At 40.4% G+C, this 27948-nt stretch overlaps 2 protein-coding genes across 2 annotated transcripts in view; one reads left to right on the plus strand and one right to left on the minus strand.

The window, feature by feature from the left end:
* Positions 1–9715, plus strand: part of SLC2A12 (solute carrier family 2 member 12) — a 29788-nt gene extending 20073 nt beyond the window's left edge. Inside the window, exons 3-5 of the mRNA XM_061378132.1 lie at positions 6468–6590; positions 8136–8268; positions 9436–9715. Coding sequence (XP_061234116.1) covers positions 6468–6590; positions 8136–8268; positions 9436–9532 — 353 coding nt within the window. The 3' untranslated portion in view covers positions 9533–9715. The remainder of the gene's footprint in view (positions 1–6467; positions 6591–8135; positions 8269–9435) is intronic.
* A 5668-nt stretch (positions 9716–15383) lies between these two features.
* TBPL1 (TATA-box binding protein like 1) lies at positions 15384–27948 on the minus strand. The gene is made up of 7 exons (XM_061378393.1): positions 27583–27948; positions 20862–21048; positions 19804–19886; positions 19135–19198; positions 17542–17645; positions 17347–17441; positions 15384–16634 (listed from the first exon to the last, which is right to left on the minus strand). Exons 2-7 carry the CDS (start codon positions 20994–20996, stop codon positions 16564–16566), a joined length of 552 nt encoding a protein of 183 aa, XP_061234377.1. The 5' UTR covers positions 20997–21048; positions 27583–27948; the 3' UTR covers positions 15384–16563.

Genomic DNA, 27948 nt, shown 5'->3' on the forward strand with positions numbered 1-27948 from the left:
TAAGCATCCCTTGCATTTGCCAGCCCCCCAGATTTCCTTCCCAAAGACAAAAGCCTCTGCAGGGTTTGCATTGTGTGAACGCTGGGAGCAGTGCTGGGAGCGTGCTGGTACATTACAGCAGCAGGTACCCCCTGCCCCAAATCCCAGATGTGCCCCCATTCTGTATGCCATCATGGGTACACACCTCATCACCATACACATCATGAAGGCTTGTGCCCTTTGGAATCAAGGAGAACCAGAGCTGAAGCTGTGAGAAGTAGCGGGCCATCTGGCTATTTGTGTTAATACCCAGCACAGGCAAAAGCCAGTCAAATAAAAAAGCTGTGGGGTTTCATAAGCTTGGAAAAATGGTCTTGGCGAAGGCAGTCATTAGACATGTCATCTGACTTCCTTCCTCTAATGGAAGCTAAGCAGTGGCTTGCTTGCATCCTTCGCCAGTGCTGATCATTTGTTGCACATTCCTAGAAGGTCTGCCTACGTTACTGGTGGGATAATCCCTTCCTTCTCTTCCCTTGGACCTCGTGTTCCTAACAACCCAATCCTCCCTTTCAAAGTCTCACATACTTCTGCCTACTTCCTTCCTAAGCTGTAAGTCCACTTAATCTTTTTCCTGAGTTTATACCTCAGAAACTTGAATTCTTTGAAGCATTGCAGTGGCTGCTTTATAAATCTCACCATAAAGAACTTGATCTCACACAATACAGGTATATGAAAGGAAAAAATGCTAAGCAGCAAATGAATACTAAGGAAATCTAAAATGTCATTAACAAGAGCTGCTGAGCAGCTTCCAATTTGCTTCTCCCTCCTGACAATAATGTCAAAACAAAGACATTCTTCATTCATGTACCTCACTTGACTGCTGAGTACCCTCGAGCTCACAGTATTGCTCAGATATTATCAGATATTTCAGTTTTTCTGATGTAAGTAGATTATTTTCTTAAATCATATTTTATTTACTGCGCAGCTGTAAAGTAAGGAAGTAAGAAAAGCATCATGAGAGGGGTTGAGACATCTCTTTGCTTATGGCCCAAATACAAAGCTCCTTAAGTTGGACGTGTTGGCTCAAACAAAAGGGACACTCAATCAATCTCTTACCCTGCCTCCAACAATAGCCAGCAGCAGATGCTGCAGGAAAATACATCAGGAAAGGCTCATGCAGCATGCACAACCTGTCATTCTGCCTATGTGTAATTTAGGGAACTTCAAGAAAAATGTTGGGGATTTATTTTTACTATTGTGAGCAATAATTCCTGAAGGATCTTTCCCCACACATATGGAAAAATGGTGCTTTAATACCCAGCATTTAATCATTTTAACCCACTAATATTTTCACATCTGAAGCACCCTCTCAAAGTGAGTTCCACAGTTGAAATACACTTTGTCTGAAAAAGCATGTCCTCCCTAAAGCCTTGCCTAACTGCTGTCCCTGGTAACTTCATTTGGATTCTCTTGGTTTCTGTCTTTATAAATGCAACAAAACCCTCTCTTCATCTCCAACTCTGCTACCCTCTGCTGTATGTAATCTAAGATGAAGGGTACTTGTCTGTTTAATTGCTCTTTTCAGAGCCCCTTACATCGTCTACCTCATGAGTTGACCAGATCTGCATGCAATGTGACAAATACAGAGGCATAGTGTTCTCAGTACCACATTCAGTGTCCCCTTCCTAATAACTGCCAAGACTCTGTCTGCACCCATTACCTCTACCTCACAGGAGCAGATGCTGTGTCTGGATGCCCACAAAGGCTCTAGCACTTCTGCCCTTAGCAATGCTGGCATGGTGGTGTGGATCCTGCTGGTTGGCTTTCTCCTGGCTTCAGATGAATTAATAATGGATTTTATGGGTCTTTTTCTTTTTTTTCCAAATTAGTCAGTATTTTCAGATCCTTTTGCTATTCTTTACAATCTTTATTTTTTATTAGCCTTAATAATTTTGTACTATCAGTACTTCTTCATGTGCATTCAAACCTCACTTGAAAGACCTGGAAATATACTGAGCAGATCCAGTAATCTTCCACTGTGAAGACTGGCCTTGTGCTTCGTTTCGTATTATAAACAGCTACTGATCAATATGAATACCTTCTCTTTTGCCCTTGGCACTTTACCAAATACCTTTGAAACTGAAAAGCACAGTGGCTCATTCGTTTGAAACCCCATGTTCCTTAACTCTTTCAAAGAGACATCCTTTTCCTCAGCAAAAAAAACTAGACAGCTCTTCCTCAAGACACTGTACATATCCTCCTTCCCTTCTTCCAGCTGAGATCACTTAAGCTTTATCCCAGCTCCAGCCCACAGCTTGGTACAGAAATCTACCAGAGTGACCACTTCCTGTATTCCCAGGGAACGTTTTCTTCAGTGCTGGCAAGTGTCACCTGCTCCATCCCTGGCCTCTCGTCCTTGCAGCCAGCAGACTATCAAAAAGCCTGAGGATGATATTGCAAGTAACTTTTCAGCAATTCTACTGTGTTTTCTTTGCCTGGACACAGTGTACAAATTTATGGAAGACACATTTCTAACAGTTTTCTTCATTGAGTTTCTTATCTGTGCTGAGGTATTTGCTTTTATTTTATTTGGTTGTATATGTATTTTAAGCCTCTAATGAGTTAATTCAAACATTCTTCATAACATCCTGATGTATTTACCCTGATGGTCCTTTTAATATCTTTATAGAAATCAGGCTTATTCTAATATTCTTCTTTCGAAACAAAATGTGGTAGGCTCTTGTCTCTTCCACCGCTACAAGAATATTGAATTTGAAATGTTAGAACCAATATAACAGAGCATCTTTGTGACAGCTGACATCTTGAACTACTTGAACCCATGCTCAGCACTGAAGCAAGATTTGCCTTTTTTTCTCTTATTAAGTATCAGGCAAATTCCTGGAAGAAACCATCATCTATGCTACCTAAAATATAGTCCCAGTACTGTGTTCCATTACGCAATTTATTTAGCCCTAATGGAAGCAGCTGAAACCTTCCATTATGATTCTGTTTTCTGCCACTACAGCCCCTGTGACTTTGTTTAGAAGTGAATGTCACCATTCGGTCAAGAGGTTGTTTGTATACCTGAATCCTCTGCTCTTCCCACTTGAGAAAGGAATGTCCGGTCATCGAGCTTCTGTGGCACTTAATGAAACAGTTCAAATTCAGTGCAATATTTTCTTCTGCATTTGCAGTAGGCAGTCTATAGATTATACCATACTAAAAGACCATTCAGCTGCACAGTTTTTTTTAATTGCTGTCAACATACAAGGCACTGCAGGTCAGCAAGGGTGAGTTATTACCTGCAGTCACTGCATGAGCAAATTCTGCAGCTGTTGAATCTAGCAGAGACTGATGCTGAGCTCTTAGCCTCATCCCTTACCCACATCTCACAAGGAGATCACCAGCTCTTTTCACATCTATCCACTAACACTAGCTAAGTGTGACCAGAACAGACAATGAAAACTACTGTGTGTGCGCTTTGTGGTTACTATCACAGCAATCACATTAAATTACACATCATATGGAGATGTGTGTGGGAAGTAGGAGGATTTGGACCCTCTTTTAAAGATAGAATGATTTCCACTGTAACATACCACTGCTTAGACTGGTGAAGGCAGAGCACATAGTTGACTCTGCAGGGACTTTGGGAGCATACAGGTTAAATTTCTGCAGCACTGCATGCACACAGCACACAAGGTAGCAGCAATCATGAATGGGAGCCCAAACCTAGTTACTGGCTCCCCAAGAGAAGGCCACAACCCCTCTGTACCTACAGCAGCTGCTGCTTTTTGGCAAAAGTACAAATAGCAGAAACAATCCCAGAGAGGTGCTAAAAGCAAAGAATCGATCATTATTGCTGCTTCAAGCTTGGGGAAAGGGATAAACACACTGTAATAAGTGCCAGAATTTTACAACTGCTCTTTCCCTGCAGGGAATAAGCCTGTCCAATCCTTGCCAGCTAAGCAGAGGTCAGGGCCGTGCCAGAGGAAGTAGCTACCATTAGCAGAATGAAGAACAGATCAGATTTGTCAGTGGGATCTGTCTGAACTAAATAACTGGTTGAAATAAGAGCAGCTAACCACTGTTGCAGCTGATGCAGTTCCTCAAGCATTTTGGTTTCTTAACAGAAAAACAGTATGTTTCAAGCCCCCAGACAAGGCACTGCAGTAGTTAGCCTGAAAGAGCCAGTCTGTCCTTGGAAAAATGCATGTTACTGGAACTGCCACAGCACCACACATTTCAGCTGTGCATGAGCCGTACCCCAGTGCCCATGATGCTGATAAAGCCCATCTAGGCCAGGGCTCACCCAGCCTGGTGGGGCTGTCATGCCAGTTCATGGGACTTGGTCCTCCTCACTCGTTAGCTCTCTGAGCAGCCACTGCGAGTTGCTTGAATGCAAGAAGACTCTAGAAGTAAACGCAGACTAAAGTTCCCACAGAAAAAGTTTATTCCTGGAGGGTGGTTTATGCTGTGCAGAAAGTGGGATTGAATTATTTCAAACTTTATTTAAATCCTGCCTAACATTACTGTGAATATCCCCTTTGCCAGTCTCAGTGTATAGCAATTTTTCCAGCCGAGCTTGGTTGCTGGCTGCCAGGCCATCCCATGGAGACAAACTCCACAGGCTGTGCACACATTGCTCAGAAGGGCTCTTTTGCATCTTGCTTACTTGCTGCTTTGCATTTCGGCTAGCACTTCCTGTCATGACATGTTGTGACTAATGGTACTGGTTTCAACAGTCCTGATGCTGAGAAGGGGCAAAATACAACCCTGAGATCCCTATGCATTGCCAGGCCTGATTTTGCTCAGGCGCAGGGCTAGCTGGCCTGCAGGAAAAACAACGGGCTAGAGAAGCAAGTTCTATTCTTTGTTCCCCCATCATGTGTAGACACTGCACAAAGCACACCCAGGGCATTACTTTAGAGCAGTGTTTGTCTTGTCAGCAGCAGAATTAAACTTTGCTGTGATCCAATTCAGTAAAAAAATAGAAAAACCTTTCTCTATGGCTGCTGTTGGACATGGCAGCTGTGGTATGACTGTGTGCCACTTGACTACGCATAACAGCGTTAGGCTATTACACAGTGTGCTACCCTGGAATAAAACAACCACTCTGCCAGGTCATGCCCACTGTGGGAGTGAAGTTCTTTATATTTTTCTTTTTTAAAAAAAGTAAAATCTGGGCCAGCTCCAGAAAATGTTATTGAATTAAAATCTGTGGTGCAAAGAAACCTAGAGATTGCTCCAACCTGTTCTGATGACTCAAGGCTCAGGGCCCCTTTTCTTTCCCCTTTCATTCGGCACTTTCTAGTCTCTTTACACAGCACATTTTTGTTTTCTACCTTCACCAGTACTGCCACACAGGAATGCTACAAGAATCCAGAGGGATAGGGCAGTGGGACACAGACAAGGAGCCTATTTTTAAAATGTATCTTTAAGACTGCCCAGTGCAAATGTCTTGAAGAAAATCCCATCTGTCATTTTACAGGAACAGTATAACAAAGGAGCAATTTATGATGTACAAAGGTCTGAAGACACAGCTCATCCACAAGTACCTCTCTGCTCTTTTGCTGGTCATCTTCTAACACACAGTCTCTTCAAGAAGCTTCCTCTTTCAAATGCATCTTGCTTATGAACAAAAAGATGATGGAGGTTTTTTCCTAGTTTTGTTTTGTTTTATTTGCTTTTCTAATAACCAGGAATAGTACAGAAATGTGGTGTCATTTTTTTTCTCTTGCTATCTAGGTGGTTACAAGGACAGCTCTTCATGTCTGTATTTGTTTTTGTGGGCTAGCAACACCATCATTTAGATCACCTGTGCTATGGTGTGGTGTGATACAAAGGAGCCAAAAATCAGACCCTCTCTCTTAATTTATATCACAGGAATATCATTTATATGGAGCAGAGAGCTGGAATAGCAAACCTGCTCCAGTGTGGCCGGTTGATTTATAAGGTGGCATAAACACACAGTGCCATTCTGAGGCTGAAGATTACTTTGGTTTGCTGCCCCATTTCCATTAGCATTATGTCACTTGAGAATTATTTAGTGACATCCCCTTTTCCCACACAGCTGTGCAGTCAGAGCTCACTTCCCTAGTTCTGTGTGTGCTGGTGCTGCCCTGGTGCCACCAGCTGCTCGCCCTGGAAAATCACCTTATTCTTTCAAGTAGTCTCACCTGAATCATAGAGCCATAGAATGGTTTCGGTTGGAAGAAACCTTAAAGCTCATCCAGTTCCAACACTCCCTGCCATGGGCAGGGACACCTTCCACTAGACCAGGCTGCTCAAATCTTCATCCAGCCTGGACTTGAACACTGTCAGGGATGGGGTAGCCACAGCTGCTCTAGGCAACCTGTTCCAGTGCCTCACCACCCTCATAGAGAATGGATTACCTAAATGCACAGCAAGGAAAGCCACCCCTTTGAAGACAACACTTTTTTGTTTGTTAGTTTGTTTGTTTGTTTGATGTTTTGTTCCTTCTGTTTCAGTGGCCTGGCTGGTCCTGAGTGAAATTTTCCCTGGTGGCATCAGAGGACGGGCCATGGCTTTGACATCTAGCATGAACTGGGGTATAAATCTCCTCATCTCCTTGACATTTTTGACTGTAACTGGTAAGATTTCTCTGTGTCCTTCCAAGTTAATATTCTCCTAGTGGACAAAATGAATGTTTCCCATACGAACATCATTGCTAAAATTGCAGTTGTGGCGCCTCAGGAAGCAGATTAAGATTCCATTCAGTTTGTTAGTGTAATGTCACTGTTTCTAGCACACCCTTTGAAGCCTCATGGTGCTAGCCATCAGAGCACCTTGCATATCTACTCCACAGGCTGTAAAACCCAGCTCTTAAAAACACCCTTGCCTTAGTAGTAGGTTGAAAATATATGTTTTAGTCATACATCTTCTGAAGTCAATGGAAGTTCTGATCGGTATCAGATTACAGCTTTTCTGATCAATATGTTTAAAGCAATCCCATTGAAATCATTCCTTTTCACGCTAATGGCCTGGCTTTGAGGAAATTTCTTTTTGAAAAAGGTGTCTTTGTAAGGGAAAATTATGTCATGTTTTAATGCAAGAAAATAGACTACCCTATAGCAACTTATAAAGTGATGATAAACAAGGGGAAGGGTTAAAAAGTTGATGTTGAAATGAGTTGATTCAAAATAATTTTTTTCTGATTTTATTTCATAAGAAGTTTTGTAAATTTTAGGTTTCAGTCTTATTTTGAAGAAAATACATGCTGAAAATCAAAATTTATAAGGGAACAGAAATTCCAGGTTTCCTTTAACTGTACATTACTCGCAGGCAATCAACACACAAGAAATCAAGGTGGTTTTCATCCTGTTAGATGCATTCTGAGATGGATTTGAAAATAAGCACGATCTGTGACTAAAATGTGTAAAAAAAAACCCTGAGTACTATCTTGGTTGACACTGGGAAAATATGCCAGGTCAAACTCATTATGTCCATACTAGCACTAGTCAGATGAACAGCCCTCTCCAGAAGGAAATAATGCAGTTGCCCATCCTCCCCTCACCGCGTTTTGGTTTGCAGCACAGAACTGCAAACAACAAGCTTTTGGACAAAACCAAGCCAGAAAATGCACAGCAGATGCACTCCAGCTTCCAACACTTGCTCAGTCCTTGGACCGGATTGGAGCTAATCCTAAGGAAATATCCCCCAAAGTAGATAGTGCACGCTTCAGGTACTCAGCATCAACTGTTTCACCTGAAAGTCCCCTTTTGTCATGGAGCTTGACATGTTAATGCCCACCCAGCTGTTATTCTGGTCTCAGTTGCAATTAATGTAAAGCTGCAGTAACTCTATTGGCTTAACTGTCTCTAATCTGGATTTATGAAAGTGTAACTACGAGCAATTACATGTTCCAGAATGACTGCAAGCAAAATAAATGAGTAGGTTCCTGTTAATATGGATTAACAGGATCCATAAATTTTCTTTCATAAGAAGTAGTAGAAAAAGCAAAACCACTCTTTTCCAAATTATGGCCAGGCACAAATAAGTGAGCTAAGGATAACAGCCTACCTTCTTTCTAAGTTCTATCCTGTGCATTAGGAGCTGTATCCTGTAAGATGCAAAACCAGAAATAAATTGTAGTATTTGAAATTTTAAAACAAAAGACATGTTTTCTTTCTTTGCAGAGCTGATTGGCTTGTCTTGGGTGTGCTTCCTTTACACAATCGTGAGCCTAGCATCTCTGGCTTTTGTGGCTGTCTTTATACCAGAGACGAAAGGATGCTCTTTGGAGCAAATATCCATGGAACTAGCTGAACAGTAAGTATTAATGCTGTGATCACATCCGCCAGGTGCCAGAGGGACAAAGCCTTCCAATGCCACATGCTAATAAAGAAAAGGAAACTGCATATTTGGGGTTTTTTTTCTGGAGAAAACAGGTTTTCTCAAGGCTTGAGCTTGCATGTGTTGATCTTAGCAGCCAAGCAGACATTTAGCTGCTGCTGAGGGACTGGCCCTAAAAGGACGGTGGTTTCTATCTATCACCCCTATGAGGAACACCTGCAGTCAGGCTTGGCTCCCCAGCACTTTTGCTTACTGGCATTTGTAGAGAGAAGGGCAACTGTGATCTAACATTTAGGGTGGTGTGTCTCAGCCTGCAGGCAGAAAAAGGGCAGGAGAGAGACACTACTTCAAATACTTCAAGGCTGTGTGTGAGTTTTGATAGCTCTTCTAGATGGCATTTTTTGTGCATTTACTGAGTCCTGTGGCTCTGTAGACTCTATGAGCTCAAGCCTATAAAAGCTTCTTCTAGTATGAGTTATGTGTCCCCACATCACCACGTAAAAAGAGAATAGCAATGAGAAGAAGAGAGTGCTGGTGACATGAATGCCATGTTCCCACTCATTTAATATGACCTATTCTGACCCTATCAGTCTTTTCTCATCCCTTAGAAGTAGACTGGCTCTTGGAATAACATATGTTCAACAAAAAGAGTACATCAATTTGAAGAACAGAATTAAATGGTTTGCTGATACACATGCTATTTCCTTACAATCTCCAAATGTAGATATCATTGTCCGTAAATTGACTGGCAATTTTTGCTACCAATTTACTGCTTCCCCCATTCTTTTCAGTTGGTTTTGTCCATAAAAAATAATAGAAAAAGTAAGCAGCCCTGTTTTTTAAAATGTGGCGTTCTCCTGATCTGTTCAAAGACCTGCTTTACAGCAGCCATTTCCTTCTTTGGACTCACAACTGACTTACCAGCATAATGATTAAAAGGATAAAGAAATAGTAAGGGCAGAATTTTTCAAGGCTGATGCCTTGGGGTGAGAGTCAGGCCTCTTGGGTGTGTGACATGCTTCTATAGGCCAGGCAGCAGCATCCCCCAGTTCATCCCCACACCCAGGCTTGACAGGGCAATGCAGGGAGAGCATGTCAGCTGTATTTGATGGCAAACCTTGGCGTGTTTTTCTCCTTCTCCAGGAAATACATGAAGACCCCATGGTGCTGGATGAGCCAGCGCAGAGAGAAACTGGTGCTGGTGGAACTTGCTGCAAGAGAGAAAGAGCAGCTCTACTAGACCCAAGGCAATCAAAGCAGCCTTTACCAAAAGACTGGTAAAAACACCCCTCAGTGATGCCCACACTGATGGGACACATGCTATCTTTATTATACACATGATATTACCTCTTTCATTTCTTAGTAGAGCTTCTTTCAGTGGCAGTTTACAGCCAATATTAAAGATTGTTGTAGTTTGTAACTTACCAGAAATCTAGGCTCTGTCTGATTTACACCACCATCCCTCACCTTCCCTCAGGTTACTCACCTCTTACCTATAGGAGATGAATGTAAATGTGCACAATTCTAGCTACACTCATTCAAGTGTATTCAAGCTATTCAGGAGCTCAGCCTGGAAGAGGTGCAAAGAATTACTGGGATACTCAGGTGAAGGAAGGAATCTCACAGGAGGAGCCCATCAAAGACAGGCCTGTTTAGCCTAGCAAACACGGGACTGAAAAAGGTTAACAACTGTGTCATGTTAGGGAAAACACCGCTATAGAACAAAACCAGAAAACTATGGAATGTAAAGGATGGTGCAGGACTACTGTGTATGAACTCTTTATTAATTAATTTAAGCTTTGGAGTAAGAAAACTTGAAAAGGGATCTTGTTCATCAGAACTTATATCACAGAGCATGCTCAGCTTGTCAGAGGAACTTTCCCTACAGTTTCCTGGGAGGGACAGGATTCAGTGACCCAGGAAATACTGCTCAGAAAACAATCAAATTGTTTACTGGGGGGACATCTGCACAATAAATTACTCTAGATAGAGGACGGCTTTACAGAAGAGGCATAGGATTTCTTTGGCTTCTCTGTCCCAGGAAAGTTGGAAGCTGGAGGTACCAGAGTTGATGCCAAAATGGTTTTCTTTCTCAACACAGGGCACACTAGACTTTGACTTTTGGATTCTGAAAGTAAGACTCGTGCAGTACAAGACAGCACAAAGGGAGTTTGGAAACCATAAACACTGCAAATCATAAATTATGTCAAATTCTTGGTTATTTCTTACCAAGTGTATCTTGAAGTACTCAACAAAACTCTATAAAAGGTTATCTATATGGGTCCCATAAAAAAAATGTAGGTCTTTTTTTTTTTTCTTAGATTAACAGATTTTGTTAGAATGATCAGAAGATCAAAATTTATTATCAGATAAATAAATGGTTCTTTGAATTAAAAAACCATGCATTAAAAGCATGCCACTTGTGGCATTTCTTCCAGCATTTAACTGGGGAAGCAAGACTGACACTGTCAGCTGGAGTGCATATACTGCTCTGAACTAAGCATATGATCCCACCTTATTTGCTGTCTCATAGCACTAGCACCATCTGACTGTGCCCTGCACCGAAAGAACAGTGACTTATGATCCAGCTAAAGTTTTACTTCTGAGCAGGGTAGATCAGCTCTGATCAGATTCTTACATGGTCACACTTTTGATACTGACATTGTAAATTTATAGGCACATGTCTATTCATACAGTGAGCATGTGTTTGAAACCTGAAAAGAAACTATTGAAGCCAAGGACATGATTTGCCAGAAGACTGGAAATTTAGCTACCTCAGAGTGGGAACCTACGGGCCAAATCTGTACCACAACTTTCCTGCACTGTAAACTTTAAACGAACTAATATAAAGACCCTGTTGGACTTTAAATACAAAGGTCAGGTAAGTAGTTATCACAACACAGGATTTTTAACTGTGCAGATTATATGTTATTTAAACCAAATGAAACTCTGAATGGGTAGCCCACTGGCTAGCTGTCCAGCTTATGGCTGCCTTATCTTTTTTGTCCTGATCCTAGAGCCAGCAGTCCTCACAAGATCACAAGGTGCCATGAGACCAAGATGCTTTCAGGGCTGCTTATGGCAGAATGCACAAGGCTGAGAAAGATGCAGGTTTTGGCATATACAACCAACCAAAAATAAAGTAAAACCACATCATAAGAGTCCAATCTTCTCATAAGGGTCCATGTGAGCAATTCTTACATAATCCATAAGGAACATGAGACTGAGGACATCCAGGACATGTGGACAGACAGTGGTGCTGTGTACCCAAGATGCAGGTGACTCAGACCAAAGGCCCCATCAGAAGAAGTAAGCTTGAAAGTCCTTTGCTCTCATTCCCTACAGGGAATCAGTAGGTTCCCATCCCAAGCTAAAATTCCACCCTGTGTCTCAGGTGCTTCCACCTTCTCCACATACATGTAAAACTTTGGCTCCTATTACTTTGAATTTTCCAATAAAAGTTGAAGACCTGCTTAGAATTTTGAGGACTACAGTTCCGATAGTGACCACAAGAGGAGGTCCCTCTTGTGGTGTTGCTAAGAGGTCCCCCTGCCACTGCATAGGGGAAAGCCCACAGCAGTCTCCTGACCTCAGCAGTAAGAGTTTACTCTGCACTGAAGCAGTAGGAATCGGCAAAGGTAAGTGTTCCTGTAATTTCTGTAAATAATCACAAAAAGGATGTAAAATGCATTAGAGCTCAGCCACATAAAAGTTTCACAGCAGTGTGAAACAGGGAGAGCTGGAGAGCCAGGGTTGAAGCAGTGGGAGAGAAGCCGTGGATGAGGGCACATGAAACGGCAAGGAGAGGTGAAGTCAGAGACTGACTGACAGCGGAAGGGAAAGCGGCAGCTGAAGGCTTTAAGCATAGATGCGTCATGAGGTTGAATTTTTTACCTTAAATTTTGCACTTAGAGGTGTGAGGAATTAAAGAACCAGAACGTGGACAAAACCTACAAGATTTGGTGGGAGGTTTATGTTTGTTAATGCTTAGTTCAGCATCCGGATCTTTGCACTTCTGGTATCGGTGCATATTGTCATAAAAAGCATGAATTTATGGGGGTTTTAACCATAGTATGTTCGAGCATACTAAAAGAATAGTTTTTGAAAGATATTAATGCCTTCTTGCTAGAGAAAACAATATTCTATTACTGATAACTGAAAGAATAATAAAATATGGGATACATGGTTGGTATCATGTGTTGCCTGGAAGCTTGGCAAGCTCTTGTTGAAGAAAAGCAAAAGATGTAGAAGAACTTCTCAGGTACCAGCAAAGGGCTGCAGGCTGTACCTGCTAGTACTGCAAAGCTTTTTTCTTAGATCAACAGTGATATTTTCTTTTTATAAAACCTACAAATTCCACTATCAGTTCTGAACGCGTGTAAAATGATCATGTACATCATTTTTATACTAACAAGTGCCTAAGATTAAATCGAGTAACATAATGCATTTTTAGTAAGATTATTGCAGGAAATGAACCCATTTCCTGATCTGTGACTTTACTAAGTAGTGGATTACCTGTGTTTCCAGAAGTATCCCCATTTGCCCTGGCTGGTACTGTTTTCTGATAACTGCCTCTAGGTAGCAGACCTGCACATGTGATCTAAGCCCATACCATCTTGTAATTTCTATTACACCACATTTAGTGAAAGGGGCTTCCATAATATCTTTCTTACCATTACAGCTTCCCAAATCAACCTCTGCTGTAATACATTTTGTGAGTGTTCTTACAGAAGTAAATTTACCTCAGAAAATATCATAGAAATTGTCTCCCTACCTTACAGGTTTGGGGATAATTGTGAGCTCTTCTAAGTTTCCCACATGCACACTGATTAAGTGCAGACACAAATAAGGAAACACACGTTTTCTGAAGAAGGCATTCTATAATAGTTCCAACACCGGTTTAACTGCAGCGACCGCAACAGCTTCAGATACCTCCAACAGATGATGATGCTGTAGCCAAGGGCTTTTAAAACTATTATAAACTATAGTCTTAATTGTAGTCCTATATAGCCCTATAAATGAAGCCCTAATTGCACTTATCATTTATAACAAAGCCTGCACATCTGAGGACATGTCAGTCACAACCTCATCACCTATGAAAATACAAGGGGAAAAAGGGACGTGTCTTGAAAATCACATCCCCAGATTTCTGAAGCACTCCACAAAAAAATTTATCTCAGATCTAAAATTACTCAGTATCTTCATTAGCAGACTGGATTATAGAACAGAATATGCTTATTAAATTTGCAGGCAATGTTAAACTAGGAGAGACTGGGTTGGAAGCCAGAGCTTTGAAAATCTGTGAGAAGGATCTGAATAAAGCTGACAGCCTAAGTGCAAATTTCTCGGGTAACGCTAATTGCAAGTCAGAGAATGATAAAATGGTGCTAGAAAGCGCAGGGAAAGATCTAGTGGCTATGACAACTCACAAGCTAGCAATGAGTCAGTTATCATTCCACTCCAAAAAGGAGCCCTCAACTGGTTGTATAAATAGAACCAACCCTGCTCTCTAAGGAATATGAAACAAAGTTCTTATGGTGCTGCTAGCGCTATAGCTGAGCATCATACAGAGTTTTGCATGGAATCCACCTGAAGATTCCAGGGAGAGATGAGCAGTGCTCTAGAAAACCTGGCCATTGAGGAAGAGCTGATTGAATGACAGGTAAATTTAATCCAAAACACAGCTCCACACATGGGAGGTGAGAACTTAGTGTGCCGGGGCATGCTGCCCTGTCTGGGGTCAACACCATGGCTGCAGCAGTCAGTAACAACAGCCTAGGTGGAGGCACTACAACAGAGTGAAGGAATCAAAGAGTAACTTACAAAGATGGGGAAGGGATGGGTGTGTATTCACATGTGTAGAAACATGCAGCAGCAAGGGTTTTTCCAGACTGAGGCAGGGACCTACTGCTTTAGAGCAGGAATGGGAAATAAAACAATATCCCCAACTGTAAGCATATGCTGCCTACTTGTCACAAATGGTTTGAGGCTCCCTTGGAGCTAGGATAAGTAAGCACACATTTCAAGGAATCTTTTATTTGCTATTATTCTCTTTCTCAATACTACCCTGCAAGTTTAGTAGTGTGCTTTCTGGCATCCTTATGGATTGCTACAAAGGCCTCAAACTGCTAGCATGGATCTGAGCAGCATTTCAAAAGAAACAGTTCCCATTTTAATACATAGCAGCTTATTATCTTTCATTTTTGTTCTAGCAGGCAGATTTCATACTACATGATGGTGCTAACAAAAAAAAACACTTTCTCCACAGATAAATTTAGGAGACACATACGCTTCATAAAAGCTCCAGAATGTCACTGGTGGCACTCAAGTGCTTTGTAATTTGACCCAAAAGAAAAAAAGAGGCAAGCCTAATCTAAACCAGCTATTGTTGTTATAATGGCCAATTCCTCATTTGCCCATTTAGGACTACATTTTTTTCCTGGAAAACCTATTACAATTTTGTACATTGTTCAAATACCTTCTGCTTTTTCCTTTTTAAACTGTAATAATAATACACTAGTGTTCCCTAATGGTGGTTTGTCTGTTGCTCTGACTTTTCACAAAACCCTCATTAGCGTCAGGAGTGCTGAGGTCCACATTATTTTCTACACAGAATGGAAAGCTTGCATACAGCAAGCATCCTTTTCCCCACTCTTTACCATGAATTCTGTGACCGTCAAACTCAACTTAGTAATTTTACGGTTATAAGTCCTTTCTTTCCTACTTACACTGAGCTTAAAAGGGCTTTTATGAATGTATCACTTAAGGCTTATGGCAAATTGTTGCTTCTTTTTGTTCTGAGGGGTTTGGCTGATCATTTCCCATACCCCTTTTTCCTTTCCATGATTTCTGCATGAAGTCACTACAGACACCCCAACTTCTACACTATCCCCTTAAACAGATGAAATACATTATCCTAGGCCTTTGCTTCTTAACGATGCTCTTCCATCTTTCTTTCGCAGCTGTGACTTCTGGTACAGTAACAGCTCATGGTTTACTGTTTTTAGCACCCACTAAGACTGTGTGTTACCTGCAGCACACAATAGTAACATTACATTTCTCTTCAATGAGATAGGGAAAAAAGACATACATACATTTATACATATTTATTGTATCTTTTTAAAAGTAGCATTTGCAGTCACTTTTAAGCATTCACCTCTTCTGCTTCAAATGTGCACTTACTGATAAAAACATCTACTGGCTTCCAAGTCCAAGATTAATACCAAGAATAACACATGCCAGAATCAAGCTTCATTGCTTGTTGGCAGCTTCTGTCATGAAAATACTATACAGTAAGAAGAGCATAGAAAAGGTCTGTGTTAATCACTCAGCAATAGGCTGGGGTTGGATTAGCTCGACCACACCATCTTCTCATGCTGAAGCACACCACTGCTTTCCTGAAAACCGAAGTTCACACAGTAACTCTTCCTCCTCCATCCAGTAGGCAGACAGGGCAGTTGGTTTTTTTACAGTAGCTTTAGTTGACAAGATTTCCTCATCTATAGGAAAACACTCACTGTAGACCTTTATATTTAGAAATGTCTTCTCTTCATGTAATAGAAAGAAAAGTACTTGACGTCTGGCATGTAGTTAAGAGAACTGGGAACAAACCAAATTTCATCCTCGGATAAACATACGTAACTACTAGAGATTTCAGTCTAACCCACGCACAAAGTTTTACACATACTACTACAAATAGAAACAGAAGGTATCAGCAAAAGACTATTCTTACATTGTTTCAAATTAACTTGCAACTATACATTTTTAACTGTAATAGAAAAAGGGAAAGGAATATAACAGAACAGCTATGAAGAGAAATATTTTCCAAACCTTTATTTGTGCACATTCATCAGGTGAAAAAGATAACTTTTACAGCTTCTTTGGTGCCCAATATTCAGCATACAAAAATGTAAAAGACTATTCACAAATAAAACACAAGCTCAAACTAAAAAAAAAAAAAAAGTTTTTAAGGTAGTGCACATCGTGACAGCTTTGCTTATGAATACACAGAAATTACTGCAAAAATAAATAGAATGTCTTTTTAAAAGCAGCAATTTCATATCTTGTAAACTTCCGTTTTTACAATACAGCACTGTTAGGAGTAAAATCCAAAAGAACTGGAGTTTATACTGTGGCCACGAGCAAGTAAAAGAGTCTGTATTCTTCTGCTATGGTTGGTCCAGTTTTCCTTTTTGCTTTTAGTCCAATGTGCAGCAGTCTTTAAAGGTGCTTGGTTAGGGAACCTAACCATCAAGTGGTGAGTTATAAAACTTATTTCCTGCTTTCAAACACGAATGGGTAAATCTGTTCCACGGCACTGGCAACAGCCTTTACATTTGGCCCTGAGACGTATTAAAAAAAAAAGAAGGCAGTAGGAAGAGAAAAATCAGGGAACCACAAGTTAAAATAATAATAGTATCTTGAAAATAACAGTATTTTGGCTATCACAACTTTATACTGTAGACAGACATAATTTCTCCCCCATTTATCCCAGCTTAAGAAGGTGTTCCTCTGATCACTTTAATTGACAAGAAAATTGAAATCTGCAAGATGTTCTACACTGGTCAATGGCTAAACTACAAATAAGTAATACTGCCATTTAATTTCATAACAACCTGGGTGCTTTTCAATTTACAGTCAGCCTAGAGAAGAAGGCAGAAGCTGATTAGCAGAGGTAAAAAATACTTTTACTTCTGCTAATCTTCTAGGAATCTCTATTACTCAAAGCCTAACCATTTTTATCTCACTATGAAAACAAGGAAGAAAATTCAAATATTTAAACAAATATCTGCATTTTCAAATCCTACGTCACTTTTGGTTTTATAAAGACCAGACTACGTACATTCAAAGCAATTTTTCAGCCTACCACAATAGCACTTTCTCCTCAACTTCTCTGGCACTTCCACTCAAAACCAAACCAGATGCTAGCACTGGGGAACAAAATCCTTTCAATGTATTTTTTGACTCTCTTAAATGTCTTCCTTTTCTAAACCTACTGGGCCTAAAGTTAAATATTCCCAACAAGGTAAATAATTATTTTTGACATCAAAATACCTGTAACTGTGATACTGCCTGTGGAAAAAATCTGTAAAGTAGCTCTGAGAGTTTTTATTCTGTAACACACGGCAGGATGAAGTTCTGGTTCATAACTAGAAAACAAAATAAAAAGTAAAAAAGAGAGATCTAGAGCTGAAAAATAAAACCTTGAGTAGTACACCAAGACTATTGTTCTTAAAAATCCTACTGTACCTCGCATGAGGTCTGTTATTCTTCGTAAATTCTGGCAATCTGATCTCGAAGGGCATGTTGCACACTGCTAAAACATTCACAACCTTAAAATCTGTGAAAATTACCTTTTCAAAAGGGAAGAAGAAAAACACATTAGAAATACAGTTTTCAGTGAGACAGATGAATGGGTTGCAAAAAAAAGTCACAGGATTAGTAATTAGAATATATTTATGAGACTTCAAAATTAAAACCTTGTGACTGATGCATTTCTAATAGGAATATAAACCGTACTTAATGGACTCAAATCACTTACTTTATGTTTCAGCTAAGAATAAGTAAGAAGGTGAAAATTGTTTTGTTTCAAATCTCCAGTAGCCGGTTTGGCAGGCTGTTTTTCTGCTGTTACTTTCTGAAATCCTGCTCAAACTACTGGCTTTCAGTTATTCTTTACCACAGCCATTTAGATGACAACAAAAGAGCCAGCACGTAGCTCCTAAAAAAACAAATGCACTGCTGAGAAGTCACTGTTGGCAGTATCACTGAAAAAAACTTTTGTTCATGTCCTGAGATTACCTAAACTTAAAATGACTGTTCCTCAGTCAAAACTTTTTAGAAGGATGCTACCAATATAAAAGGTCAATTATTAATTTAATCTTCAATATATATTCCACTTAAGCGGCTTACTTTTTAATAAAACTTGGTGCATCCATCCTTGAAGTACAGTTCACCTCACTGATTTAATGTTCCAGCCAAACTTTTAGAGGATGGGTCTAACATGTACATTTGTAACAGTAGTGTGTCTAACTTCTGCTTGGGTCTGATGCAGTGTTACCTGGATAGCCTGTCACAACTGCTTTTATGCACTAGAATCAAAGGGAGAATCTCCCTGCCAAAGGACAGCCATTGTTTGTATTTGTCTGCCTGTAAACTGAAACTGCAGGTAAACACCACAACTGACTACCAGGAAGTTTTAGAATACTAAACTGTGTCATTTCAAGTCACTCACATTGCTTTTTTTCAACCTTTATTATAAAACGTAAGTGGTGTTTTTGCCTGGTAATATCAACCCAAACCCAGGAGAAAAAAAAAAAGGGGGGGGAGTGTTCATGTCCTAAATGTTTTATTTGGCTTATTTCTTCCTGTGCAACCTCATAGTTCAGAAGTGGTTTTTTGGCCCCTCCTCTTTAATAAAAGAGGCTCAAACTTTCCCTTAACAAGATTGACATGTATCTGCTATTCCACCAGAAACAAGGTAAAATTATGTTTAAATGACAGTTAGGCTTGTACCCTTTGTCACTCCTTTCAAATAAATCTTTCAATATATTGTAATGCTATCCAAGAAATATCTGTGGGTGGTTCGTTCATTAAACAAATTTTGTTGTTCATTAGCTAGCAAAGAAGCACTACTGTGAGCTGCCAAACCAAACTCAAATCCACAAAATAAAACAGCTTCTCTTTAACCAGCATCTGGAAAATATATACCAACACAAAAGGGGCATCTGAGTGAAAACATGCTCACTGCTAAATCATAATGCTCCCTCATTTTTGTTTCTTTCTAAAAAATGAACTATCAGCATTGCGTGAGTCATGCGAGTCCTTTTTCATTGGATTTACCTGAAAACCTAGTTTCTGTAGACTACGAGCTAATCGTCTGGCACCAAATTTAGCTTCTTCTTCACTATAAAGGAGAAAGAAAATAATTTAGCATTAACAGAAATAGAGTACATATTTGTGTGCACACGTACCACAACAGCTATTCAGACTACAAAATGAACTATTACACCTTACCCTTACTCCACAATGCAGACATACCTTAAAAGTAATTCAGCTGTTATGAGTTTAGCAAGTCTCAGATATATCTGAACTGAGAGTCTGCTTTTGCTTCTTTTCACTCCCTCAACACTAAGTAATTTGTTTGGTGGGCTTTCATAAAAGAATAAGAGATACCCCTCAAAGAAGGTCATCCTTTCCCAAGTTTCAAGTCCTGGCTAAAAACATAGCTTGAAGAGTTCTCAAATGAGATCTCTAGGATCTTCATAAAGTATTTTGCCTGCTGCTCTCCCAGAAGGCTGAAATGATGTTGCTTAAAATTCCAACTCAGTCTGAGGCAGACACTCACATAGAAAACTTCCTTCCAGATATGTATCTTGGCAAGGATCAACGCAAGATCCAGCGTGAGTGAATCTTAAGCGTCAAGTACTGCCTCTTGCTGCCATCTTCATTACAACACTATTTTAAAATGCACAAGAACTTAAGCCAGAGAAAGAATCTTCATCAACTCACCTTGTGGCTCCTGTGCAAATAACTTTTCCTGAGGACCAAATTGTGGCTGTAATCCTAGGTTTTCTAAGCTTCATCAATACCTTCTAAAAATAAAAATAAAAGTGGAAGATTCTGGAATTAGTGGTAGTTCAATTCACACTGGGGAAAAAAACTACATCAACTGTTAGAGAAATCACGTTACACTAATAACACTTCCTTTATTTTTGATAGCCTTGAACTGTTCCTTCACCTTTTTCAGTAATTAAAAACAACCCTGCTCCTGAGAAGAGCAAAGTAAGTGTGGAATATCTCAGTCAGTCATTCAGTATGCACAAAACAGATTAAATGAAAGTATTTTCTCCTGAATAAAAGCTGAAACCCACAAGCATTGTGCTTTTTTTTTCTTCCTTATTACAGTGACTCCCACATTGCTGACTCCTTATCAGGATACATCTTGACAAAGACACCAAATTTTGGGAGGTAATTTTGGAACCCTGAAGTGCAAGAGGGCTCATCACATACCTTGCACCAAGTATTCACCTCACTAGTTTCAGTCTTCTGAGACAATATTTACCCACTCCTCTTTTAGTGTTTGATAGACTAAATGCCTATCAAGAATAAAACTATGCTATCCATATTCTTCCATATGCTTCCAGTATCTGAAGGGGGCATATAGGGATGCTGGGGATGGACTCTTCATTAGGGACTGTAGTGACAGGACAAGGGTAATGGGTTAAAACTTAAACAGGGGAAGTTTAGATTGGATATAAGGAGGAAATTCTTTCCTGTTAGGGTAGTGAGGCACTGGACTAGGTTGTCCAGGGAGGTTGTGAATGCTTCATCCCTGGCAGTGTTCAAGGCCAGGTTGGACGAGGCCTTGGGTAATATGGTTTAGAGCGAGGTGTCCCTGCCCATGGCAGGGGGGTTGGAACTTGATGATCTTAAGGTCCTTTCCAACCCTAACTATTCTATGATTCTATCTATTCCATTCTATCCACCACACACATACCAGACACAAGAACGTTTAGCTTAAGGAACATTCACAAAAAAAGATAACCAAGCTATGTTGAACCTCTTACCCCAACATCACGCTTGTATATCACATTTGCTCCCTCTAATGCAATCTTCCTCAAGTTTAAATGACATCTTGTTCTAAAAACACACACTACATTTGTGATTAAAATGTCCAGTGCAACATCACTGTCCGCATCCATTGGGGTGATTTACAACTCAGTTTTCCCACCAGCTCACCATGAAGATCACATCCTGAGAAACAAAAATGATAAAATTAGAACATATCAATAAAAAACTGCTTATAAATGCTATTGTATACACCTGTCCCATAAATGAGACAAGAAGCAGAAGTGACTAAAGTGACTACACCCTGATTCATTTAAGTTAACTGTGTGTGGGGAGGTGGAGTGTCTGCATCCTGTACACTAGAAAACAGAAGGCTCCTTTGGAGGTTTGAAGCCATGTTGCCAGACTCAACAGAAATAAAGTGTGTATACAAACACACACACACACATATATATATAATATATATTTAAACTTGCCACTTAATTATGTTACAACTTTTACCAACTATTTTAGGACGCAGTAAAGATTACTGAAACTTTTTCCATAGCTCCAGTGGATAATCTTTCCTCAGCTCATTTGAGGATGTCAACAGGCACCTCAGGAAAATGCACTACTCTGCTGAAGTTGGTAATTCTCAACAGCTTGACGTTTGTGTTGGAATGGATAAGCCTGCTTAATAACTCTGAACTAACATAGCTTACACAAACTGCAGCCTGTAGACAGCCTGCTACTATGGCTTTCCCATCTTTATCCAGCACTCTTGGCCTAGCTATCCCAACATAACAGCATAATGGGAACTGTACAAAACATTCTGGTAGCAGCAACAGCGTGGGCTGAGTCTCAGTAGCCTCTCAGCCCTTCCTGCACTGCCCACAGGAACCATGTAGAATGAAAGCACTCCATGTGCCGAGTAAAACTTGAGTGCTTCCAAGGAAAAGCATGAGTAACTGTGAAGGCACAGGATGGCCACTCAGTGCACATCCAGTCTGCCAGTGCACGCTGAAAGTGACACTAGTAACAAGCACTTCAACTGAGGGAGAAGGATCATAAAACGGAGAGTTTGGCTACAGGCAGCCCAGCTCCAGACTGCCCAACATCTCTTCTGCAAGTATGCCAAAGCCCAGACAGCAGATCTCTCAAATCTCAGGTGAAGTATTTGGGGGAAGGAGAGAGGAAAAGAACAAGAACGTTCATATATAGTGAAAAGGACTTGTATCAAAATCCTGTAGCTCATCAAGGATTTTTTCTTTGTAGAAGAACATAAAAATCTTAGTTTTACTCCAGGAGAAGTAGCTGAAGGTAGAGCATAGTCTAAGAGACAGAGGCAATATTATCTTGATCCATTAATCTAAAATTTTAGTTGTGGTTTAAGCTCAGCCGGTAACTCAACCACAGAGTCACTTGCTCACTCTCTTCTTTGTTCCCCTCTCTCTCCAGGCAGGATGGGGAGGAGAATCAAAAGAATGTAAATCCCACAGGCTGAGATAAGAACAGTCAAATAACTAAAGCATAATACAAAACTACTACTACTATTACTACTACTAATAATAATCAAGGAAATAACAAGAGGAGATAATATAAAACTAAAAATAGAAGGGAATAAAAAAAAATAACACCCCACACACAGTGATGCACAACACAATTGCTTACCATGCGCTGACAGATACTCAGCCTGACCTGAGCAGCAATGTGGGCCTTCCAGGTGACTCCCCCAGTTTATATACTGGGCGTGACACGCTGTGGTAGGGAGCAGCCCTTTGGCTAGTTTGGGTCAGGTGTCCTGTCTCTGCTTCCTCCCAGTTTCTTGTGCCCCTCCTCACTGGCAGAGCATGAGAGACTGAGAAGTCCTTGATCAGGGTAAGCGCTACTTAGCAACAACTAAAACATCGGTGTGTTATCAGCATTTTTCTCAGACTGAAGCTGAAAAACAGCACTGCACCAGCTACTAAGAAGGAGAAAAATGACTGTTACAGCTGAACCCAGGACAATATAAGGAACCCACGTCTCTTTGTGTTGCCCAGGCTACGCTGCAGTGGCTATTCACAGGCACAATCCTGCTAATGACCAGCACAGGAGCTTTGACCTGCTCCATGTCTGACCTGGGCTGGTTCAGCCCAATTCAAAATGAACACAACAGAAAACAAAGAGGAAAAACAAAGAAAAATAGTCAGATATACAAAATGCTTTACATGGTTACTGCCGTGGATGAAGCAGGAGACTATGCATCAAGAACAATACATATAACTGTACAGGACATGTAAGTGAGCAGCTGTGTGGTGCTTAGTTGCCGTCTGGGTTTAAACCACAACAACATCAGACCGTAATAATGCACTTGTATCACTTCAGATGTTTTGGCCTTATGTTTTATATTAGAAATATTCAAAATACAAAATTAGCATTATTAACAGTACCTTCATCTGACTATCACTTCCTAAACATCATGCCATAGTCTCTAATCAAGAACTCATTCAAGGTACATCTTTGACTACAACTCACTGACAATACAGAAGTAATAAACTACAGGGTAGATGTGCATAATATACTGGGTCAACTTCTGTGTTGGTGGCTGTTTCTACTGGGCAGCTTCTTCCCAGCTGAAAGAATTATTCTGTACTTGTCAGCTTGTCCAACAGAAGAAAAGGCAAGATGGGTGATACCAGAAAAGAAATGAAGAAACAGCAGGAGAAAAACCAAAAGCTATGTGTGGGGGTGAAGTGGGGGGGAAGAAGCCAAGAGAACAAACAGTAACTAATTAGTATTCCCAGATCCCTTTTTAACAAAATGAAAAAAATTATATGAATCCTCAAAGTTAGAAATTACATATTCCATCTGGTTTTGATGGACTACTACAGATTGGGTTAGTAATTTATGGCACCAGATCCACAGATAGCACATGTGCAGATTTAGAATGACACACAGGCAGGGCAAGCACAGAGCAAGGAGCCGGAACTCATGGCATCTTCAGAGAGGCATTCGGACTCACACTGGCTTTAATCCTGATTCTTGCCAAGTTCACTTGCTGGAATCCAGGAATGACTGCCATGTAAGAAAACAAGATAACTCCAGTCAGCAGCATCTCCCAATTATCAGCAAGTTTCTATTGGCACCCTCAACCTCTACATTCTGAAAGAATACCATCATCATGCACAACATCCTTGAAAGGCTGATAACCTCTAAGCAAGCCATAATACTGTATGATAATGCCCTCATAAAAATCTGATGGCTTGTCTTAAACAGATCGGGGGAGAAAAGTCACATGTTCGATCAGAACAAAGGAAAAATGGTCGAAAAAGAGGTAAATTACAATTTAAAAGGGAAAGACCTATCATTAAAGGGGGATCTATAGGAGAAAAGAACACTGAGATGCTGTGAAGCTGTCAGTAAGGATGTTTTCAGCATTATGGTGTAGCTTGGTTAGACATCCAACCTACTTGCATAGATTTTAATGGGGAGAAAAATTACACATTAATGCGCTCCCATTTTCATTAGCCATACTCTGAAAGTTCAAGACAACAGGTATTTATAGAGGAGCTTTTTAATTTGGAATTTAATTTGAGCTGTAGCTAATATTCTAGACATGTTTTGTGACATTTAATTAAAAGGAATACAATTTGCTACAGAAGCAGCACCTGAACAAAGTGTAAAAATACTGAACCTTCTTTTAACAGTACTTGATCTAACAGAAGTATTCCTTTGTTAAGCTTTTCCCTCAAATATAGAACTATTCAAATATTAATTACCAGGTTTTCCTCATTTGTATTAAGGAAACTCCTATTTGCTCTTGCCCGTTCTTTAAGAATCTTTAAGAATCTGAAACTGTGTCAACAATTTTGAATACACCCATTTCCATTTACTATACAAATACAGTGTTAACTGTTCTTCCATGTTTGAGAAATATCAGGTAAACCAAAATGCTTCCAGACTGGGTACTTCTGTCCAAGCAGTGAATAAGCACAACCTACTACAACCTCTGCCTTAAGCATTCATTTTAATGTCTCACATTGTACTGACAACAAAGAAAAGATTCTAGGGAAGAGGCAGCCTGCTGCCTTTCTTTGGGAAGTCTCATAGAAATCCAGATTCATAGGAGGCATGTGAACTGAAAAAAGCTAAACCTTTTCTGAAAATAATAATACATGCACTATATAAAAATAACTTCTGAAGAACATGTTTATAAAAAAGTTGTAACAATGTTATCTTAAAAAAAAAGTTATTCTTTATACCTCTCTGCAGCAGCATGGCTAGGTGGAACACAGGAGTCCTAAACAATATTCTGATCCTCTTCCCCAGTTTTCTCATCTTCTCTGCTACTGATACAAACTACTGTATCTGTGCTGTGTAGCCCTGACCCATCATGTTATTTCTCAAAACCTGCATTTCTCTTATCTGCAAAATGGGGAAAATACTGCTTTCATGCTTTTACAAATACATTTTAAGATCAAGCAACAGCGTTATATATCAGCCTGTTACTATTCCATACTCATGCACTTACACTTGCAGAGCAGAGTGCAGGAGAAGAAACCAAACATCTGGTTCTTTCCTGTTCTGGATTTGCAAACACCTAAGTTGATTTTACTGAGCTTAGGTTTTCTTGATCAATTTTGCCCAAAGGTTCACCCTTCTGAACCTTAAACTTCTGGCAGCTTAAATCTCATTTCTAAAATTACGTTTTGTCATTTAATGCTAATTTAATAATAGCCTTGAAAACAACATCTTTCATTTCTCTGTATGTACAGAATTTGCATTAAATTATGTACTTCACCGAGCTTTCTCCAGCACAAGAAACTAGCCAACTCTGATTTTGAGTTCTCTTGCTCCAGCCTAACAAAATGTACCCCAACAGAGAAAAAAAACCCTTTAATACATCTCTGCGTAAGTTTTTATGATTGGACATTTAAAAAGACTGTTCTTTCTTTTTAACATAGACTTTGGGGATACATCTGGAATATTACCCTAATGAAAAAAAAAAATGAGAAAGGGGAAAAAAAATGTAGATGGGTAAAGCATGAACACAAAAATAAAAACAACAACGATACTTGACTCTGTAAAGTAACGTATTTTACACAGAACTACAGAAACTTCCCAGAATAATAAACAGGAGGAGAAATGAACACTCAAGTTCTTAAACAAAGCATTACCCATACATCCCCTGTAAGGACCATGACCATACTATTTTAGATATTATATAAACACACATGAAGACAAACACCCTGCACTGAAATCTTGCTATCTAGAAAAAGCCAGTGCTGCCTTCAAAATGTTCCAAACCAAACCAACCACACCATCATCATCAAAGAGAGAGGAAAGGCACTTGGGACGGAGTATATAAACAAAGTATTATTTTAAGCTCTTGGCTACCTTTGATCCAAGAAACTCTGAGCCATGAAGGTAGATGGGGGGTAACTAACAACGGTTACTTTAGTGTCAGAACGGTTTAATAAACACCTTTTCTACCAGCAGCCTGAGTATAAGCAACCTCTACTGGTTATTTTTATCCCTGCTCCAAAGCAGTTCAGCAACTGACCAATCCCACAAACAGTTCCAACAGTCCAGCTGAAAAGATACCTCTCACTACTGTGCCAGTAGGCATTCATCAAACTAATGCTTGAAAACATTTTTAAGACGTTAGCAGGAACCTCCACAAGAAGTTTCCATATCAGAACAGCGAACACACAGTAAGCCCATCAGGAATGAGGACAGTCAATTACATCATTTCATTGAAGATGCATTTTTGTATTCAGTCCCTCAGGAAACAGGTCTGTATCAAATGCTCGAGGTGACAGACCTCTGAAATCTGCTTGAATTCCTAGATTTGATACAGTCACGGTGGCAGACGAACCAAGAACAACACAGATACTACTATCTGTACAGAAAATACTCTGGTCCAAACAACTCTCTTATAGCCACTTAGCTAGTGGGGCATGCTTTTATTTTTCTGTTGTCTCTAATGGCAAGTTAAATTCTCTCTGAAGCAAAAGGCCATCTTGAAGCTAATATTCTCACTTTTCAGGATTTGCAATCATGATTATTTCCTACAGAATGAAACAAATATATTTTGGAGAGGAGGAAAATTTCCAAATACGCATAAACCCAGCATCAAAGTAGGGATTTATCCAATTAGACCAATGCATAGAATGATGACACCAGCTATGATAATAAGCATGTAGGGCACAAATGCTCAATCCCACTGCAAAAATTCTCTTGGCTAAGCCTACTTGCATCCACGTGGATCTGGGGTCTTGCAACACAAACCCCGTTGCAGGAATAAAGCCAAACAGTTCATAGAACAAGACCAGGAAGTGTGTTCGTAACACTCGTAACAGGCCATTCTCCTCAAATCTGTCTCATCAAAAAGGTCCGCTCATATTCAAAGCAAGATCCGCCTGACTCGAATTTTGTGTCACCTTTCCCTTATCACATTCAGTTAACAGTCGAATGCCAAGCATTAAGTGCATTCCATCAGACCGGTATGACACACTGAAAATTGTCATGATCATGATGAAAGTTTGAACCGAGAGGACAATTGGCCACCCCGATTTGATAAGACATTCTAAGAAAAATAAAAATCCATTTTGCGGCTACGAAGTATTTTAACACAACAGGTAAGCCTCTCATCCCCCTCCCAGCCCAACATTTACCGACCGCACATCCAGACTGAGAAAACAGACGTACGCCTCCAATTCACATTGCTGGGCACCTCACTGCAAGCCCTGCATGTACCAGCGTCACGACTCAAGCTAACAATTATTTTTATCTCCTCCAACCCCAACCGAAAACTTCTCCGGCCAGAGCAGCGGAAACAAAGCGGCGGCAGCAGGCGGCCTAGCCACGCCGCTCTCCGCAGCCTAGCAGCGCCGGGCGATTCCTCTGCGCTTCGCTATTCGGAGCGGCGCCGGTCGAGGGACCGTTACAAAGCCCCCAGGGCCTGGCACGCCGCTTCGGGAACTCGGGCACAGGGCAGCTGGTGACCTCCGGGGAAGCCCCGTCGGTTGCACGGGAACGGGCCGTTTTCCCTGGAGAACGTTTTAACTCCTTCCCCTCCCTGACACGGCGTCCGCCCGCCTCAGGGGGGAACCATGGTACCGC

This window comes from Neopsephotus bourkii, unplaced genomic scaffold (assembly GCF_033783945.1).
Source record: "Neopsephotus bourkii isolate Nb327-2 ecotype Australia unplaced genomic scaffold, CSIRO-AGI_Nbou_v1 NB_1765, whole genome shotgun sequence".
Classification (NCBI taxonomy): domain Eukaryota; kingdom Metazoa; phylum Chordata; class Aves; order Psittaciformes; family Psittacidae; genus Neopsephotus; species Neopsephotus bourkii.

What these genes read in the sequence shown, in the direction of transcription:
- TBPL1 (XM_061378393.1), bottom strand. Translation starts at nt 20,996, where the DNA reads ATGGATGCGGACAGTGATGTTGCACTGGACATTTTAATCACAAATGTA. An exon ending in ATTTGCACAGGAGCCACAAG is followed by an intron (nt 19,199 to 19,803) that starts GTGAGTTGATGA and finishes TCTCCTTTATAG; the next exon opens with TGAAGAAGAAGCTAAATTTG. An exon ending in AATAACAGACCTCATGCGAG is followed by an intron (nt 17,442 to 17,541) that starts GTACAGTAGGAT and finishes TTTGTTTTCTAG; the next exon opens with TTATGAACCAGAACTTCATC.